This window comes from Canis aureus, chromosome 31 (genome assembly GCF_053574225.1).
Source record: "Canis aureus isolate CA01 chromosome 31, VMU_Caureus_v.1.0, whole genome shotgun sequence".
Taxonomy (NCBI): Eukaryota; Metazoa; Chordata; class Mammalia; order Carnivora; family Canidae; genus Canis; species Canis aureus.
In genome coordinates, this window is record NC_135641.1 from 20,810,120 (window position 1) to 20,830,790 (window position 20,671).

General features: G+C 43.1%; 2 protein-coding genes across 15 annotated transcripts in view; one reads left to right on the forward strand and one right to left on the reverse strand.

The window, feature by feature from the left end:
• MCF2L2 (MCF.2 cell line derived transforming sequence-like 2) overlaps positions 1–20,671 on the reverse strand; it is a 236,259-nt gene that overhangs the window by 68,279 nt on the left and 147,309 nt on the right. The window lies entirely within an intron of this gene.
• On the forward strand, positions 140–20,248 carry B3GNT5 (UDP-GlcNAc:betaGal beta-1,3-N-acetylglucosaminyltransferase 5). Of its 11 annotated transcripts, none has more exons than XM_077879829.1 (4): positions 140–488; positions 3,759–3,800; positions 4,699–4,885; positions 16,340–20,248. In XM_077879829.1, exon 4 carries the CDS (start codon positions 16,655–16,657, stop codon positions 17,798–17,800), a length of 1,146 nt encoding a protein of 381 aa, XP_077735955.1. In that variant the 5' UTR covers positions 140–488; positions 3,759–3,800; positions 4,699–4,885; positions 16,340–16,654; the 3' UTR covers positions 17,801–20,248. The 11 variants fall into 11 exon arrangements, with proteins under 11 accessions (XP_077735955.1, XP_077735961.1, XP_077735953.1 ...); XM_077879835.1 differs by lacking the exon at positions 3,759–3,800 and adding an exon at positions 11,797–11,855 and having other exon boundaries at positions 4,699–4,812; XM_077879828.1 differs by lacking the exon at positions 140–488 and adding an exon at positions 1,158–1,323.

A 20,671-nucleotide genomic window follows, 5' to 3' on the forward strand; every position in this document is an offset into this window, starting at 1 on the left:
CAACTGGAAGGGGACATTCCTGGGGATTTTGGCCCACAGTCCATCATCTGAGTACATGATCTCAATTAAATGAAGAGGCGATGGTGTGGGCACTTCCTGGAGTTGTCACGCACCGACAAGAACAGATTGGGCGGGGCCCATCACCGTCACCAACACGCCGAGTTGCTGGTGGAGACAGAGGTCACCTCAGCACCAAAAGGTGCAGGAAACGTGCCCTGGCATCGCCTTGGGGAGGCTCGCGGCTGTCGCACCCCTACCCTGCCGGGAGCCCGGGATTGGGTCCTCCCCTACCGTCCCGCTCCAGCCCGCCCCGCGCAGGAAGGTGGCCGAGTTCAGCACCGGCTACCCAGTCCTTGCTCAATATTTAAAGCGGACAAGTTTTGTTCTTGAGACCCCCCCCCCCCCCCCCACGCCCGCGACTTTCGCTCCGATGCCCGGAAAAAAGCTGACTTTCGACTTAGTTGTTCAAAGAGCTGGCCTTGGACTTGGTGAGTTTTGCTTTAAGCTCTCTTTGAATCTGAGCTGGGCTTGAAGGTACAATCCTTGGGGGGAGGCGGGGAGGCGCGGGGTGAGCCCTCCCCAATCGTATTTTTTAAAAAGAACCGCTGTAGCGAGGCTTCTTTGGATGTAAAGGAGAGTTTTCTCCCGTCGTGATACAGGCCCCAGAAGCAGCTCAGGGCATAAGTGGCGGTGACAAGAGATCTCTGAAAAGGACTCGCCTGCCCTTAGAACTCTTGCTTTGGAAAGGGAAATCAGACGATCTGCGAACTGCAGCTCAGAAGTTAGCACCGTCCGTGCGTAACTGTTGCGTGTTGTGAGCGAATGGCTCATTAGTCTAACCAAGTCTACTTCCTAATGAAAACAGTACTGAGACCAGTTGTTTCATATGGAATTAATATGTTCGATCCCTCGTACGATTCAAAAAAAAAAAAAAGCAACAGCTCTGCAGCCCCCCGCACCCTAACTGGGGCCGAGGGCCCTCACTGGGGGGAAAATGTGGTCTTCCCTTCCGGATCACTAAGTGCGGGAAGGTCTAGCACGCTCGGAGGGGCCAGATCTCCGCTCCCCGGACGCTCGGCTCTTTGTGCCGGGGACTGGGGACGGGAAACGGGCTCCCGCGGTGCGCAGAGAGGGCTCCGGGCCGCCCAGCCTCCGCCCCGCCCCTGCCGGGCACCGCGGCCCCACGGCGCCGCGCCTCCTCACCGGGGCAGCTCGCGGGCTCCGGCAACGCAGGCTGGAACTCTGCTTCCCGTGGCCCGGGAGGAGAGGTCTCGGCAGGGCCGACAGGGGAAGACCGGGAAGGGGAGCCGCGAGGAGGTGAAGGTACGCGCGCCCGCACGGGTGGCTCCAGCGCTCCAGTGGAACGCGCGCTGCGGCCGGGGCGCACGGCTGGCGCGGACCCGGGGCCTCGCCCCGCTGCCCCGGCCCGGACCTCGGGAGGCCCCGCCGCCAGGGGCCCGGCTCGCCCGCCGCCCGCGCGCGCCGCGGGGAAGGGGAAGGGGAAGGGGAGGGCGCCTTCCCTCTCCGGAGCGCCTTTGTTCGCTCTGGCTTGGCGGGCGCGGGCGCGGGCGCGGGCGGCGGGGCCGCCGGGACCTCCCGGGACCTCCCGGGCCGAGAGCCGCGCGGCTGCGGCAGGGACGTGCGAGCCCCCGGGGCGCCAGCCGGGGTGAGGCTTCCTGGGGCCCGCGGGCTCCCGCTCCCCGGGGAGCTCCGGCGAGGCGGTCTCCGCGGCGGGCCGGAGCGCGGGAGCCCGCGGGCGGACGCCGCGCCCTGCGGCCCCTGGGTCCCGGATGGGGCTCCCCAACAGTGCCGCCACCCCTGGGCTGCGGGGGGAGGACTTCGGGTAGAAAGCCTGCATCCGGCTGGAAATTAGGAAATACCTCCAGACTGAGGAAACTTTGGGCGAGTTAACTGGCTAGGGAAATGGAGACAAGGAAGAGGGCAGGCGGGGAAAACTGGGAAAGGGGACCCCTAGTTAGTGCCCGGAGGTCTTGGCCACCCTTTTCTGACTGCCGAGTTGTATTCTGTAACCTGAAGTGACAGCCAGTTGCTTACTCAGATACAATATAGGTCAAAGTAGCAACTTTTCTTCCGATTCCAACTGCACAGCCTATATTTTTTCTTATCCAGGGTTGGTTTTCATAGGTTATGGGTCATGTTAAAGGGACACACCGATGTTGCAACCGCACAGTGGCTGCTGGTGGCTTGTAGCTCATATTTAGGGTAATTCTCTGATGAAAGTACATCCATTAGAATTGGATTTGTTCCTCTGTGCCTTTATTTTGGGAACTTTGCCTGGTCCCTATGGGGGAAGGGAGAGGAATGTGAGAAACTGAAATTGACCCAGAAAAGGATGCTCAGAGCTAGTTGTGTTCAGTAGCAGCACTGAAAAGATCCCCTCTTAAACTTTCTGAAAGGGAGATTGGTGATTAGCAGCTGAGGTTTCAACTTTCTCAAAAGAAACTTAATGGTAGATTTTATATCTTGTCATGGGGGCCGAGGGGCTACTTTATTTGGTCATCTCTTTTTTAATTATTACTTTAAAGCAAGATAAGTTCGATACCAGAAATGTTTACATTAATTTAACATTATATACTTAACATGACCCTTCTATCCCCTGCTCCTTCTCTCTCTCCCTTCCCTGCTCCCACAGGCACCCTCCATGAGTATTTATTGAGTTCTGGGAGGCTAACCCTGAGGCCCATTCCCTCTAATTAACCTCAGGTCCCCTAGTGCTCACCCAGACACCTGACGGGGATGAGTGTTATGACAAAGAAAGTTCAAGCTAAACTAAGAGAAGCGGTTTCTGAGGATGTGAGAAATGAGAGGTGATTGGGAGGTATAAATGATATTACACATAAATGCCTGGCCCGCAAACCAAACAAAAAAGCTCCCCAAAACCTCAGATGGTAGAGGGGACGCCTGGGTGGCTCAGTGGTTGAGTGTCTGCCTTTGGCTCCGGGTGTGATCCTGGAGTCCCAGGATCGATCGAGTCCTGGGATCCAGTCCCACATCAGGGTCCCTGCATGGAGCCTGCTTCTCCCTCTGCCTATGTCTCTGCCTGTCTCTCTCTGTCTCTCATGAATAAATAAATAAAATACTTAAAAAAAAAAAAAAAACCTCAGAAGGTAGAGAATAATTTTCAAAACAAAGTGCAGGCTCTAGCAAGTAAAAATGACACATCATATTTCATTAAAATGGAGATCAAACTCCCCCTTTATAAAAGATTGATTCAAATAAGGAGATTGTAGGAAGGTGAAATAACTTTCTAATTCTTAAATATAGAACAAAGCTTGAATAATAACTCATGGGTTTTGAAATGGGTCATTTTTTAAAATGGGTCACTTTGGCTGGAATCATTGCACTTGGTGACTTTCAAATTGTAAAGGTAGAGTGCTTTCTGAGGACCAACTGCTCTATAATCTACGTAACAACATAGGATATGGTAGAAAGAAACTGGAAGAAATTCAGAAGGAAGTGGTCTCTTCTCAAAGTAACAATGTATCCTATCCTTTTGGAATTTTGTATATGCTCAATTAAATTGCTGCAAGTTTTGCATTTTATAGCATATTATACCTTTTTTGGGAATATTTCCAGAGCCATTATTTTATTCTATTGTTAGAATAATCTAGTGAGGAGCTGCATATATTGTCTATGTCCCAGAAATTAAGGCACAGCAAATTATTACAAGAGGTCTTCCATTTGCCAGCAAAGCTTTAGCCAGAACAATGCAATCCAGAATATTTTTTTTCTTACAGTACGCGTATATATAGGAAGTATGAGAATCTTCATGCTAAAAGGTAAGAAACCTGATCAGATGACATGTAAACTCTGAATAAACAAAAGTGATTTTTTTTTTTACATTTCCATGCTGGAAATTCAGACTGGCTTTCATCTGTCACTTATATTTTAAGATTTATTTCCATTCTGTAGTGAAGGCTTTAGCCCTAGAAGCCAGTTTTCTACAGAAAGGAATGTTCCATCATGTCGATAGGCAATAAGCCCCCAAAGGTCCAAGTTACACACTTTAAGATCCACCTACGATTTTATATTTTATCTCTTTATTCCTTTTCCTATAATTTTTTCTACAACTTTTTGATAGTGCACTAGGCAAAGCAAGTTAAAAAGCTGACTCAGCTCAGGTTTCCTTCTCCATAATATACAAGGCTTTATATTTTTTTGGCTGTGTCATCTTTGTAGAAATGTTTTTATAAGTGCTTGAGGGAACCATATTGTTCTTTCCTATCAAAGATAATGCAAAGGCATGTTCAGCCCATTAGTAATGATACTTCTGTTCTCAATCTCAATAGTATTTGGGATGTGTTGGTAAGTGCCCCTTAGCCATCAGATCAGTATTTTCAAAAACTTACATCTAATGAATATTTTTTGAAAAGAATATTAGAGTAGAGCTTCTCATTTTGAAAGGAAAAAAATACCTATAGAATAATAGCTACTAACTAAACCATCATGGTACAGATATATGAACAATTTCTAGAGAAAGGAAATGAGCCTAGATTGAATACCTGATTTGGACCACATTTATTTTGTCAAATAAATGGTCTCAAATGATCCTCAGAAAAGACTATGTTTAGAGGGAAGTCAAGTTCATGTGACCAGTAAATGGAAGCGACAGAATATAAGTCTATTTTTGTTCATGTTCTAAAACTCTTGGTTTTTCTACCCATGTGTTTTGATCAGGTCCAGATTCCAGATTGCACCAGAATACTTGCTTACTCCATTAGGGGGTTCTACACTGGACACATCTCTGAAGCCTTCCCTGTATCCTGCCTGTGGCCTACTACACAATATGTGGTAAATTAATATTTGTTGAATTAATGTAGGCATTACCTACTTTCAGGGCTGCTCAACATAATGTCTGGAACAGGTAGGTGTTTAATAAATGATAAAATGTTATTAAAAATGTTGATCAACTGAGACAGGAATGTTATATATGCCTCTTACATTTTATACCATTATATTTTGTACTCTGTAAACCAGCAATCAGGTGTTATTTCCAAATATAATATTTAGAATGGGACATATGAAGTGCCATTGGACAAGAAGCTTGTATGTCTAGCTCACATAATAGGTTTATACCAAGTCATAGTGTTACCCTATTTTTATTTTTTATTTTTTAAGATTTTGATTGATTTTTATTTTGAGAGAGAGTGCACACATGTGTGGCGAGCAGGGGGTCGGGAGGGGAAAAGCAGAGGAGAGGGACAATCTCAAGCAGACTCCGTGCTGAGCCAGGAGCCCAGTGTGAGGCTTGATCTCATGACCCTGAGTATCATGACCTGAGCCGAAATCAAGAGTCAGATGTTTAACTGACAGAGCTGCCCAGGGACCCCGTCACCCTATTTTTAAATAACTGTTTTTCGTATCATAATTTTACCTCAGTTGGACCTTTCATTTCATCAAATACTTATTCATCAAATACTTGCTTGAAACATCCTGAGTCCTGTACTTTTTATTCTCCTCTCCTTTTGTCTTTCTCACCTCTCTTTTACCCTCTATGCCACTTTATTTATTTATTTTCTCTATGCCACTTTAAATCTCTGCCCTTAAATTCCCTCAGTCTTCTTTGTGGAGTTAAGACTTCATGTACCCAAAGGACATAAACTCACAAGATCACTTATGCCTACTCATTTATGCTAATGGGACCAAGAAAAGGAAGGAGGGAACATTGAGATGGAAGGTTAAAGAAAGGGTGGTTACAAGGAGAGTGAGAATAAGCTCTGACAAAAATGCAGGTGACAGTAAAATGTAAATGATCCAAACTTCAGGAAAGCAGATTCTGAGCCTTCTTGGGTGCTTCTCCTGGCCCTGCTCCAGCACTTCCCTGCCCTCCCATCCTGATGGGAGCTCCAGGAAAAGTAGCTGGCCAATGCCAGGGAAGAAGGCAAGGTGAGGAGCTCAGGGTAGGACCTGGAACCCATCAGCTGCTTCTGAACTTCCATGGGGTCTGGAATTTTGGAGGGTACATGGTTAACCCCATGTCTGGGAGCTCTAGTTTCTTCTACAACACAGGGACAGCTTTCTCCCTCAGAGGTTGCTGTGAGGCTTCAAGAGTTTCTATAGACCCAAAGCAGTCAGAATGGAGCCCAGAGCACAGTAAACACTGCCATGTTAGCAACCGTTGCTAGAGTGGGCCAAAGGAGAAGTTTGTTTCTTAACTAGGCAAGAACAACACTGACAAGAATTGTATAGAAAAGAGCGAGCAGCCCGGTCAACACAAACAACCATGCATCAGGAATGAATATAGAAGACCAAGCTTAGAAAAGCAAATGTTTGACCACTCTGAGACCTATTTTGTATTTCTGGGGTTTTTTTTGTTTGTTTCCAATTCTGTTATTGGGAATTTGTAGTGATTTTTACTATAATGCCTCTGAAATACAATAATATTCTATAGCCTCTTGCCATCAGTTTCCTTAGGGCCTGTCTTTACTTAGGGCCTGTCTTTACTTGTTTGTTCATTTGGTATTTCCTTTTTTTTCCAGAGCCAGCAAACAGAAATCTACACTCATGTTTAACAATGGTTAGAAATGCATCATTTAGTTTATATAGGTGGGGAGCTTGTTACTGGATTCAGGCTACAGGTTTTATACTTAATGTTGTTTCCTCTGTCCCACATCTATGCTTGTTAAAAGTTGGAATTTAAAGTCTTGGCTAACACTGAATCAAGAACTAACTCTAAATGTATTGTTTGTGGAAGAATAACAACTCCAAATGGCTTCTAATCCCTGCCAGTGGCTTGAGCTCAATTTGCATAGCTTAAGTCACAGCCACAAAAACACCTAAAGACAGCTAATGGGTAGAATTCTTCCTTTATTTTACAGGCCTTGCATAGAAACACACAAATATGAATTAAAAAATAAAATACCAATTGAGGGTATATTTAATTTTTCACACTTTAAATGTGAATTAATTCATATTTGGGGTTGTTTCCTTCCTTTTTGAGTACACAGAATAGGCAATTAATACTAAACAGTACCCAGTTGTGTTACTTATCACCAATGACTATAACAAATTTAACTAAGAAAAATGTATGAAGATCAAGTTATAGCCTTTCCAGTAAATTCAGGGCTAAACCTGATTTCTTTTAACATGGCAACTTGGCTCTTGAGGATGCATCCTTGCTCTCTTTAACAGGGAATAGATGATTAGAACAAGCCAGGAAAACAATACTTGGAATATAGAACAAAAAATCACATAAAGATGGACAGAAAATGTTATATTTCTTTCCTTTGAGTCATGCTTGGACAGGAATCAAAAACGGCCTTATATGGGACTATAAGTAATACAACTTTAAATATAAAAAGGTTGAAGTACTCAGGAGTCTTTTTTTTTTTTTAAACTGACTTACTGAAAGAGCATCCTTAGTTTATAGTTATATTTTTATGACTTTTAAGTTTTGTGCCCTAAATGAGTGCCTCACTTGCCTCTCCCTGACAGTCAGTGTGCTTTATGGAAGGTATAGAGAGAGTTGGCCAGCCTGCGGATCCGTGAGAAGGAGGCACACATCTGTGATGAGAAGGGACAGTGCCTGTGAGACCTTCTTGTTTTTCAGTGATGCAGGAGGTGAAGCCATCAGCTGAGAGTGAGGGACACAGACCCTGGGAGAGGGGGAGGACTGAGCCTGGCTGATGAGAGAACAGGAGAGAGAGAAGGTCCAGGATAAGTGAAGGATAGTCACACAGCACTGAGCCCTCTGCCCACAGCTGGATACCACCATTTGTAGTGACGCCATCTGCCCAGTGGGTTACACTTCTCCTGCAGCCTGGCAGGTGTTGTAGTAGTAGAGAAGGCTGCAGGCACCTGAGGTCTGGGGTTGTTGTGGGGGAAGGGCAGGGACCAGGGAGAGGAGGGCAAAGGTGCCAGATGATTCTGGGCCTGACACAGGGAGGTGGAAGGAGGAAGGTCGGGATATTGCTGGGTGGGGTGGGAGTGGTAGGGAGCAGGAAGGGGGTGGGCAGAGGATTCCCAGTGAATATTTAGAGGCTGTGTTTGAAGAGCAAATGGACTGGAGAGTGAGCAGACTGGAATTTGAAATTTCAGAGGAAATGCAGTTGTAGGTGAAGCCTCGTAAATGACATTCTTGCTGATTAGCTGTCTTAAGTGGGTGCCAGGTTATGTGAACAAAATGGTCTCCATGTCCTAACATAAGGGCTCCCTAGACTTCTGAGTGTTGCATGTCTACTAAGTAAGATTTGGAAATATAGTTTCTCTAAGATTAGATGTTAGTGTTAGACAATGGTCAGAAACCATGATCAAAAAATATACAGTTGGAAACAAAAATAGATATGTTTTGAATTCAAACCCTCTGGCTTTCTCTTGTTCACATTCCTCAGCCTTCAGGTCTCAGATTCAGTGTTGCTCCTCCTGGAAAATGCCCCTCTGCTCCACCTACCCCCATGTCTCCCCTCCTGGCTCCCAGTCCAGCACCCACTATTTGCCCCCTGGCTCTCTTCCAGCTCAGAGTGCCACGGGCCTGGTCTGTCCTGCCCTCTATCACCCTCTACCTGTTTCTTACCCCATCTCAACTTTCTATCACCTAGTCCTTTAAAATAGTTCCTTTTTAGAAGAAATAACCATCTGAAGTTTCAGAATTTCTATTCTTTCATTTGTCAAAAGATATTACTTGTCCTTGAATTCAAACCTGGGCAAATAAATTGAGATGCCACATAAATATGCGCATGCGTGCATACATACATGCATAAAGTAAAATAAGATGCTTCCTTTATCTTTGCCTCCTCCCGCTCCTCCTTCCCCTGAGTTTACTTGCCTCGGGGCCTCTCTGCTCCTCTCTGGTCCTGGAGGGCCCACCCCCCTCCGGGTCTCACAGCAGCCACCTGCCTTCTGCTCAGAGTGCTCCCCGGCATCTGCAGTGCTGCTGCCTCCAGACTCAGAGGAGCCCAGGACTGCTCCACCTGCTGTCTCTTCAGCACCTCCCGCTCAACAGGAGCCCAAACCCAGACATGCTCCCTCCTCACTCCTAACTCAGGAAACCCATGTCCCCTCAGTTGTGGGCAATGCTGGAAACTAGGTTCCCCCCTCCTCCTTCCCTCCCTCCCAGGCCACTCACCAGACAGTGCTGGGTTTCTTTTTCTCTGGAGGGTCTTCCTTCCCCTGACTTCCCTCCTCGCTCCCACCACCCTAGACTAGGCCCTCCTCACTCCTCCTGCTTCGGGGCGTGGCCCCGATGGACCCAGGGGCCTGCTCTCCTGGCCTTCTGCATCCATTCTGTATGCCACTGCCAGACTAATCTCTGTCACATACAGCGTGGTCCATATGTTCAAGGCAGGTGTCATTAGAAACAAAGCCCGAAGCTTCTGTGACTTCTTGGTGCCCTCGGCCCACACACACACGGACTCCTCTGCCTGGTTTTCAGGGTTCTCTATGAGCAGCCCCCAATCTCCCTGCTTTCAATTACATGCCTGGATCACAAATATTTGCCATGTTGTTATTTTTTTTCCTTTTCGCCTAAAACAGATTGCTTCTTTTCCTGCAACCCCCTAAATCCTGTTTATCCTCAGGCCCTCCTATCCACCTGTTGTTGATCTCTGCTATGAGGGACTCCCCTTTTTTACCTGGAGTTGGTATTGTCTAAATTAGTGCTGTGATGCTATCTGCACTTTACTGTAATCTGCTGATCACTGTCCATGGGAACTGAGTTTTCAAGTGGCATCATGAGTCGTGTCTCAACTAGACTGCAGATGCTTGCAGAGAGGAGACTATAAAATGCTACTGCGTGACTCCCACCACGCTTAGCATGACGATTCCACAGGAAGCATACACTTGTAGGATTTGTTGAAACATTGAACACAGAAGTTGTTTGACTCAAAGTGCAGCCCTTACTATCTTGATTAAAACTTCAAAATTTTTATAGGTTTTGTATAATATTGTAGGATCACTAAAGTAGACCCAACAAAGAAATGGGTTACCAGCAAGAGCTAAGTAGAAAAAAAATCAGGGTCACTTAGGGTAACTTATAGTCCCTAGTTTTTCCAGAAGAGTTTAAAGAGTTCTCTTTAGAGAACTACAAGAAGAAATATTCTTGGGACACCTGGGTGGCTCAGCAGTTGAGTGTCTGCCTTTGGCTCGGGCGTGATCCCAGAGTCCAGGGATCAAGATCCACATTGGGCTCTCTGCAGGGAGCCTGGTTCTCCCTCTGCCTATTGTCTCTGCCTCTCTCTCTCTCTGTCTCTCATGAATAAATAAATAAAATATTTAAGAAAAAAAAAAGGAAAGAAAGAAATATTCTTGAATAACTGTGGGGCACAGCTCCCAGACTGAAAAGCATTAGGGTAGGGTCAGCCACCTTCTTTTCCGATGTTCCTATTCTACTTCTATTCTTTGGTCTCCTGATTACTCCTCTCTATTAGGAAAGAGAATACTAAGAATATCTGCTACTTCTTTTCAATCCAAATAGATGCAAACCCAAGTTATATCCAAATATTTGCATACGGGTCTTGCTCAATGCAGGATGGGGTTACATCCCAGTAAACCCACTATCAACTGAAGATGTTAGAAGTCAAAAATGCATTTAATACATCTAACCTACCAAGCATCATAGCTTGGCGTAGCCTATCTTAAATGTGCTCAGAACACACCTCCAGGTGGGCAAAGGGATCTAACACCAGGTGTATCACATACTAAAATGTTGAATAGTTCATGTAATTGAATACTGTACCGAAAGTGAGAAAGAGAATGGTTCTAAGTGTATCGGTTGTTTACGCTCATGACTGCCTCCCTGACCTGAAGCTGCAGCTCAGCTCTGCTGTAAGCATCTCCAGAGAGTATCCTATGGCCTAGCACTAGCCTGGGAAAAGAACAAAACTCAAAATTTGAAGTATGGTTTCTACTGAGTGCATTCTGCTTTCACACCATCATAAAATTAAAACAAACAAACATAAGTCAGGGACTGTCTGTATTCACCTCTGAGCCGCTCTCTGTCCTGTTCCCTCCCATGGTCTCTGCTATTTCCTCTTACCAGCAGGCCCTGAAGTCATCTGTAATTTTTATATCCCTTAGTTACAATCCATTGACATTCACCCCCAATTTGCAGATGAAGTCACCAAATCGGAGTACAGTGAGGGTTGCCCCAAGGTTACACAATGATCCTGGCCCCAAACTGGGGGTAGCCCTGGAGCTTGCCGCCTGTGGCCTGGTCCCTGAACACAGCTCTGGGCGCACAAAGGAAGCTGCAGGCACAGCGTTCTGGTGGGGATGGCTACTGAGCTCACAGGCATTATCTGGGTCCTTTGTTTCTTGTCAGGCCCAGCGTTCTCTTTTCTCCAGGTCAGGCAAGCCTGTGTGGTTTCTCTGCAGTCCCCTCCCCTGCACTTTGTATATGGAAGCTAGAAGGTGTGCTTCAGGCGAGCCCTCAGACTCTGGGAACCAGGAGAGTGGGTGTCCATTGCTCGTGTGTGGTATCCCATCAGCAAAGCCGGGGCTGGGGCAACACCGCTTGGTTGTAATTAATGAGTTTAGACCATGGAGGTGCATTTTGCTTTTGGTTGGGCGAGGCTGTCGAGTGACTATGTTCAATTTGGAGGAGCTCAGGTGTTCTTAAAAGAGAACTGGGCACTGCGAAAGAGTAGTTCACCTTTCCTGATCTTCCCCTCATCAGATCAGTCCTATCAGTGGAATTTGGTTATGATTGGTATAAATGATAGCTAAACAGTTCAAGCTGCTGAGATTGGAGAAGTCTTGTTTTAGAATTTCACTGCTGTTCTAACCTAAATAAGTGGTGTGGGTTGTTGGCTTTATGACAGGTTCTTTGTCATTTTTCAGAAACTGTTTTGACTCTTTGAGGTCAATGGGGAACAGGTGAAGAGACACAGGAAAATAAGGTAACTACATATGTGGCAGGGGTGAGGAGCAGAGGGATAAATGCATGTTATGGGCTGGCTGCTAAAATGCATGTTAGCAGCAGAACTCTGCAGCCAGATGAATAAGAGGCCCTATTCATTAGAGAGATAGGAGGGCCTCTGAGTCAAGTGTGCATGTGGGTTCTAGAGGAGTTAGGCCTGTGGGCTAATTGTCTAGCAAGAAGCTCAGACTTGTAAACAACTGGGAATAGGTGCAAAGCGAGCTGTCATTGCAACATGATGAGTGCAGCTGCTCAGAAACGGGAAGCTAGTTTTGCCTGTGGTTCCAAAGGTTACTCTCCTCTGTTTCTTTTCCAGGGTCTGTTGGAATAGAACCTGCAGATTAGTTTCAATCGCTAATTTTCTTAGAATTCTTAAACACAGGGTCTTATAAATCTGCCCTTAAGAATTCTCTGTTGCTTTACATTAAGCCTCCAGTTCTACAGGCAGAAGGGGATACCCACCTTCACAGGTGGACCCTTATCTAAGTGAATACTGTTAAGACTGAGAGGAAGTACCTATTTCCCCTGCCATGAAAGTGATTCTGCCAAGTTTAGGCAGATGCGACCAACAGAAACTGGTATTTTCCACTGTCTTTTCCATTTTCCTCTAGAGCATTTGGTCCACCATGACCAGCCAAACCAAGAGGGGAAATTACTGATACTGATCTATCCCTTAAAGTAGTATTTCTTGCTTTTTTGATGATAAAGTACACACACACAAAATGCATTTTACATTACAACCTGAAAGGCACATATATGTAAAACCAAAAGTTTCATAAAATGACACTTCACTACTTTCAGTGCCCTATGCCATTCTCTATTTTTTAAAAATATTTTATTCATTTATTCATGAGAGACACACACACACAGAGAGAGAGAGAGAGAGACAGGCAGAGACACGGGCAGAGGGAGAAGCAGGCTCCATGCAAGGAGGCCGATGTGGGACTCGATCCCGGGACTCCAGGATCATGCCCTGGGCCAAAAGCAGGTGATCCCGCTAAGCTATCCAGGGATCCCCATTCTCTATTTTGTTCTTTCTTTTTCTTTTCTAGATACTGGTTGTAACTTTCTGAGAGGCACTAGCAAGTTTTAAAATTGATGTCTTAGGGGATAAGATGATTATCTCTGGACAAAGTCTCAGCAAGGGTTGGCTCTCCCGTAATCCTTGGACTTTTGCATGCCTGGTTATCACCCCAACAGACTTTTGCATGCCTGTTATCACCCTAACACGGAGAAACTTTGGGAGATAGGTAATATAGCTATATGTAAAAGGCCAGAGGTTGGGCAAGGACGCCCCACAGCCAAGGTTAGGTCAATAGAGCTGGGTGCTCTCAGTGACATAGCAGGGCCAAAGGGTGGGGACTTGTGGTTGAGATCTTGAGACACAAAAGCAGAGCCTTTTCCTGGGGACTTGTGATGTGAGCTCAGCTACCCAGCCAGCCTGGACTGGGTAGAGCTTTCATGGTCTTTTCCCTGTCAGTCTGTTGAAAGTTCAGGAGACTGACATGTTAACCCTGAGGGGAGATACTACTTCTCCAGGCAAAAGGATATATCATGCTTTGGATAAGCTCTGGGGACAGAGTTCTCGAGGAAGGGAATAGCTAGCTGTCTCCTAGTCACAGGAGAAAGGAGAGGACATGTGACTGACTGGGCCTCCTGACCGCAGGTCTTCCCAAGTGACCAGCTGTTTGAGTGAAAGTGGCTCCATTCCCACCATGGTTCTTGGCACCAACATTCAGAGAATGCCTACCAGGTGTCAGGCACTGATCCGGAAGCCAAGGTTAGGGTATCTATGACATCATGGAGTTCACAGTGTAACTGGGGGAGGCAATTTAATTAAATAAAAAGTCAGTCCAGGAAGATGGGTGCAAGAAGGTACTGTGGTAATACAGATAAGAAAAATCTTTGGTGGTAGTGGCCTCAATTCTGACTTCCCAGAGAAGGATGCCTGTAGAACTTAGAATTAGTATACTTCTTCTTCTTCTTCTTCTTTTTTTTAAGATTTTATTTATTTATTCATAAGAGATAGAGAGAGAGAGAGAGAGAGAGAGAGAGAAGCAGAGACACAGGCAGAGGGAGAAGTAGGCTCCATGCAGGGAGCCTGCTGTGGGACTTGATCCCGGGACTCCAGGATCACGCCCTGGGCCAAAGGCAGGCACTAAACCACTGAACCACCCAGGGATTATTAGCAAGGGGAGCAGGGCTCGCCAGGCCACAGGACTGGTGGCATAAAGGCTGCCGTGTGTGAAGCAGTAAGCAGGGCTGAGCTTTCAGCCAGTACTTTGGTACTGACAAACAGTAGAGAGCATCTGAAGGGGGTTAAGGAGCTCAGTTAGTCTCGTTAGATCTGAGTTTTAGAAAGGTCACTCTAGGGTAGAGGATGGGTTGGTCAGGGGTCATTTTGGCTGCTGCACTGCTCTGATTGAGAAGTGATGATAACATGAAGAGGCGATTTGGTCCAGGGTGTGATCCTGGAGTACCAAGATCAAGTCCCGCATCGGGCTCCTTGCATGGAGCCTGCTTCTCCTTCTGTGTATGTCTCTGCCGTGCTCTGTGTTTCTCATAAATAAATAAAAATCTTAAAAAAAAAAAAACACGAAGAGGCAAAGAGAGATTTGGAAGAAGCAGTTCATAGGATTAAATAACTGGTTATGGAATGGAGGAAAAGGAGGACTTTGAGATTTCTCGCATAGATGTATGAAGTGCAGTCAGGCACAAAGAAAGGAAAAACGGAAACAGCAACTTTTAGGGAAGAAGACAGTTGAAGGGGTTAGAAATGGCATTTGAGTGTCCCTGTATGCAAGGTAATTATCTATTTACTTCCTCCTATTTACATATCTATGTATATTCCCATTTAACTTGCATAAAGACTTGAGTTAAATAATGTGATTCCAGTTTTTCAGATTTCTGGGTTAGATGCATGATACAGTGCAGTAGAAGAGCCAGCAATTTTGAATAAATTGCCTGACTTTCTGGTTTGAACACGCTAAATTTGAGGTGCCTGTTGAGTTTCCAAATGAAAAAGAACAGAAAAAAGATGACTGTATAATTTGGGGCTCACAAAGTCATTTTGGTTAGAGTTTGGGCTACGCCTTTGAAAATGTATCTTGACTCCTTGATTATTTTCGGGGTACCTGGGCAGCTCAGTGGTTGAGCATCTGCCTTTGGCTCAGGGTATGATCCTAGGGTCCTGGGATTGAGTCCTACATCAGGCTCCCCATGGGGAGCCTGTCTCTCTCTCTCTGTGTCTCTGCCTCTCTCTGTGTCTCTCATGAATAAATAAAATCTTAAAAAAAAAAAAAAACCTTCATTTTTTTTTTTTTTCAAACAAAATCTTACTCTTATTCCTGTCTTGTCTAGGACAAGCTTCAGTGAATTTTAACTATCATGAACTTGCTTTTCATCATTCATCTATTTTGCCTTGGACTATACATACTGGCATACCTTCAGATGCTGTTTGGTTTGGTTCAGTTCTAGACCACCACAATAAGGTGGTCATAAAATCATAATATCATAAATATGGTAAAGGGAGTCAAATGAATTTCTTGATTCCCCAGTGCATATAAAAGTTACATTTACACTATACTGTAATCTAACAAGTGTGCAATGGCATTATGTCTAAAAAAATGTACATACCTTAATTTAAAAATAATTTATTGCTAAAAAATGCTAACCATCACTCCAGCTTTCAACGAGTCACAATCACCTGGTCACAGATCACCATTACAAATATATTAATGAGGGACACCTGGGTGGCTCAGCTGTTGAGCATTTGCCTTCGGCTCAGGGCGTGATCCCAGAGTTCTGGGATGGAATCCCACATTGGGATCCCCACAGGGAGCCTGCTTCTCCTTCTGCCTATGTCTCTGCCTCTTTCTCTGTGTCTCTCATGAATAAATAAATAAAATCTTTAAAAAAAAAACAAAATAAATATATTAATGAAAAAGTTTGAAATATGAGAATTACCGAAATGGGACATGAGGAGAGCAAATGCTGTTGGAAAAAATGGCAACCCTTGCTTGCCACAAACCTTCAACTTGTAAAAAAGGGAGTGTTTGGAAACTGCAATAAAACAAAGTGACCTCGCAAGCTACTGCAAATCAATATATTCATGGACAAACCCATGTGAGATTTTGAACTGTAAGTATATAGGCTGATAGCCATTTTATTTTAGGAGGCTTTTTATTTTGTAAGGTTGAGAAGAGAAAAGGGTCTCTATATTTTGAATGGGAGGATGGTAGAGAGTGGTTCTTTCCCTTTCCCTATACTTCCCCCTCCCCCACCAAAAAATAAATATCTATATGCCTCTGCTATATACTAGCTTCTTTCACAGACTTCTGTCCATCACCTTCTGTCCACATCAGGCAAGTTACATTTCATTTTTAAGGAATGAAACGTAGTTTCTTTCTTTTTGTTAACTCTAACCCATTCACCTGTCATCTTTTCTCTTCCTGACCCTACCAGATGGCACTGCACTCTCACAAAAAGAAGTACATGGAATAGCTGCCTGAGGCCAATCACCTAAGTTAACGAAGGATGCCAGTGTGGGCAAATTGTGATGTGCTGGCATCCTCATTCTACAGTGTGTTCCACTCTTTCTTGCAATCTCAGAAAAAGATGGTGTTAAAAGAAAATATTTTGTGAAACAAGAAGCTCCTACTTTTTTAATGACTAACATGTATTGTTAAGATGGACATCTGTTCTGCAAGATACACAGTTCTGTGGTCTCGAAGAAGCAAGCGCCCATTCAAAACCAATCCTAAATAAAAACAGACCTGAATGGATGTCAGAATGTTTGTTAGTGGCAGAAGAGTAAAAAAATGGCAGTTTGTTCAGCTCTTTGCCACTTGTTTTGTACTAAGCCTCATGTTTTTTTGGGACCCAATCGATAATCACATTGTGAGCCATATGAAGTCCTACTCCTACAGATACCTCATAAACAGCTATGACTTTGTAAATGACAGCCTGTCTCTTAAGCATAGTGCAGATGGAGCTACTCGCTACCAGTACTTGATTAACCATGAGGAGAAGTGTCAGGCACAAGACATCCTCCTTTTACTGTTTGTAAAAACTGCTCCTGAAAACTACAATCGACGTCATGCGATTAGAAAAACATGGGGCAATGAGAAGTATGTTCAGTCTCAACTTAATGCCAACATCAAAACTCTGTTTGCTCTAGGAACACCTACTAACCCATTGACAAGGGGGGAACTGCAAAGAAAACTGGTTTGGGAAGATCAAATGTACAATGATCTAATTCAGCAAGACTTTGCTGATTCTTTCTATAATCTTACTCTTAAATTACTTCTGCAGTTCAGATGGGCAAACAGCTTTTGTCCACATGCCAAATTTCTTATGACTGCTGATGATGACATCTTTATTCATATGCCAAATCTTATTGAATACCTTCAAAGTTTAGAAAAAATGGGTGTTCAGGACTTTTGGATTGGTCGGGTTCATCGTGGTGCTCCTCCTGTAAGAGACAAACGCAGCAAATACTATGTCCCCTATGAAATGTATCAGTGGCCGGCTTACCCTGACTATACTGCTGGAGCCGCCTATGTGATCTCCGGTGACGTAGCCGCTAAAGTCCACGAGGCATCACAGACACTTAACTCAAGTCTTTACATAGATGATGTGTTCATGGGCCTGTGTGCCAATAAAATGGGGATAGTACCACAACACCATGTGTTTTTCTCTGGGGAAGGTAAAACTCCTTATCATCCCTGCATCTATAATAAAATGATGACATCTCATGGACATGTTCAAGATCTTCAGGACCTCTGGAGGGATGCCACAGACCCGAAAGTAAAAACAGTTTCAAGAGGGTTTTTTGGTCAAATATACTGCAGGATAATTAAGATAGTTCTCCTTTGCAAATTGACCTATGTGGACACATATCCTTGTAGGGCCGCCTTTGCCTAACGGTACTTGAATGTTCTATGTTTTCACTGTCACTGAGCCAAACTGGATGAAAAAAACTTTAGATATTTGTCGATACCTTAAGTAAAATGATTATAAAAAAAACAAAGAAATGTTTTGAAAACTCAGTCTATCAGAATGTTTCTTTGATTCTAGAAGCTATTCAGTGTAACTTACCTACTTCATTGCCTAGATTCATTTCAAGGAATTTATATTTAGAAAAGATTTATGAAAACAAAGCTAAAGGGAAATTCAAGTTCTCACTTAATGCCATGTGTATACTGGAGGCATAGAGAAGTTATTAAGGTGCTTTGGTGTTAGGGTAACTGCTTTTGGAAAATACCAAGTGAATGTATAGTACAACATTTCAAAGAAATGAATATATTGTTGGACCAGGTTTACAAATTAGTTTTTATTAGAGAGCACTTGACGGGGGAAATGGAGGCCAGGGGAAGATTGGCATAGGAGAACGTACTTGAACCTGGTAAAAGAAAGTTCCTGTTCTTCAGAGAAGATTTGGGAAAATGTACACGATTTCTTTATAAATAACCAAATCACTTATTGTCCCATCCATGTAGCTAATTTACCTAGATAGTGTTGTCATTTAAAATATAGCTTTTTTTTTTCAAAGTTTAATGTGAAATTTGAGCTATCATTTGCTCTTCCCTAACTGGTACTTCATGTGGGTTTTCTTGATTATTAGAAGTGACACAAAATATGGGCAGTTTGTTACTCACAGGGTCTTTCTCTAGGGAGAAATCATTGTTAATTCAAATAAGCCAATTTTAATGAATTTTCAGTTGGTTTTTAAATATTCAATATTGGTCTGTTTTTAAGGTAGTTATTTGAATGTAATTTGCACAAAGGGATATAATAATGAAGACAACTTCAAAAAGAAAAATAGAACATTAGAAGCCTCCCTTTCTGTAATTTATAAAACAGAATTCTTAGTTTATAAATTATTGTAATGATGACTAAAATTAGCCTACCCCTTCTCAACAAGGTCTCATTAACCACAGTACTTTGTTCCAAGTTCAGATTTTAAAACTGAGCGTTCAGCATCAAATCAAAGCTATTTTATCTTTTAAAAATCAGTTCTTTCATCAAAATGACTATTGGAGGTGTCATCAACTCTGAAATATTTCACATTTGAAAGCAGAATGAAGTGATAGAAAAGTCACCAGGATAAGGTTTTAAATACTTGTGAAACTTCATATATTCAAAGAGATGTGGCTGAGCTCTCTAAAAGAGGAAGTTGCATTGTTCTTACAGAGCAGGATAAAAATGTGGCCATGATGCAACAACCTCCCCTCACTACAGAAAGAACTAGGTGATGTCCATTGTCGCAGGGATTATATCAAGTCCAAAATGGTGACTTCAGCAAAAGCAGTTGAACTGATTATAAAACCCCTCTCTGCAGAGGTGCCTGTTAGGGAAAACTAAGATGTCTCATTTCATTAAATGTCTGAAATATGCAAAAGAAAAAAAAACTAAAAGAATTCTTGGTAAACACAACTGGATGATGATAAATACTGTAATTTTTTGCAGATAGCTTTTTAATGTTTACAGAAATTTTTCGTTAATTTTTTTCCTATTTTGAAAACTGAGGCTTGTTTACATTAATTGCTCAGATAATTTAGAATTTTTAACTAATGTCGAAACCACAGTGTCAACCATTCTAGGTTTGTAGTTACTTTCAGAGTAGGTCAGCGTTTTTAGATCATTACAGTTTAAATTTTCTGACCAATTTTAAAAACTATAGGTAACCAAATCACATTTTGACAAAGCTGGTTTATAATTAATTTTTATTAGTTTGATTCTTTAATAACCATTTGCCTTTTGGCCATACACCCTGTGTATCTATACCTGTAACTGTTTAAATTTTCCATTGGTTGAAAACATAAGTGTCTCTCTGGCCATTGAAATTATCTTGTTTACAGCAATACTTTTGTGAAGCAATTATTTATTTGCAAGAGCTCTCCTCAACTGTGTTCATCTTTTCATTTTTGCTTCGAATAGAATGGAACAGATTTAAATTTAAAGGAAATATGAAGGCACTTCCTTTTTTAATAAGAAGGAAATTGCTAGATGCTTCCTTCAGTAGATTTAAAGTACTGAGAAGACTATTTGTAAATAAAAGGATTCCAGCCTTTTAAAAAAAGAAGGAAAAAACTTTTTGGTGCTCTAATGCAGGGCTGTCTCAAAAATCGTCAACAAAGGGAAAATAACTATCAGCCTGGATGGTCACTTGAGTATATGACGGTTGTACACAGTATTATTGCTAAAACCTTTTTACCTCTTGGTTGATTTGCATCTTTTTTCCATATTATTAATTTTATACCAGTATGTTAAATATTTATATTATTTGAATTTTGCTCTTGTATGGCAAAATAATTAGTGAGTTTTTAAAAATAAATCTGTGATTTCCAATAAACAACTTGCAAATTGTCAGCAGGTGTGTATTTTCACAAACTTTCTAAACTCCTGTGTGGACACTGTTTGTTTATATCACCAACTTGTTCTGTTTAATGTCAGGGAGGTCTGTAGTACACAATCTTAATCCTGTTGCTGTTCAGACTTGTTGTGCCTAGGATAGAGGATTATTGTGTCCTCTGCCATGGAATCACCTAAAATGCTTCTTTTTTTTTTCTTCTTTTGTTTGTTAAAGGAGTTATGTTGGAATGTCTAAGTTGGGGGAATTCTCTTCTACTAGACTGTTCAGGAAAGAGATGAAAACCTGTAGTCATGGTGCCATAAGACACCATTTGAAAGGGTCATATTTTCCTTTTATTTGATATCATTAAGTGTCAGAAAGTAGATTCAAATTAAGCTCTAGTCTATTAATGTCAGGAACGTTCTTAGGTGTGCTTCTGA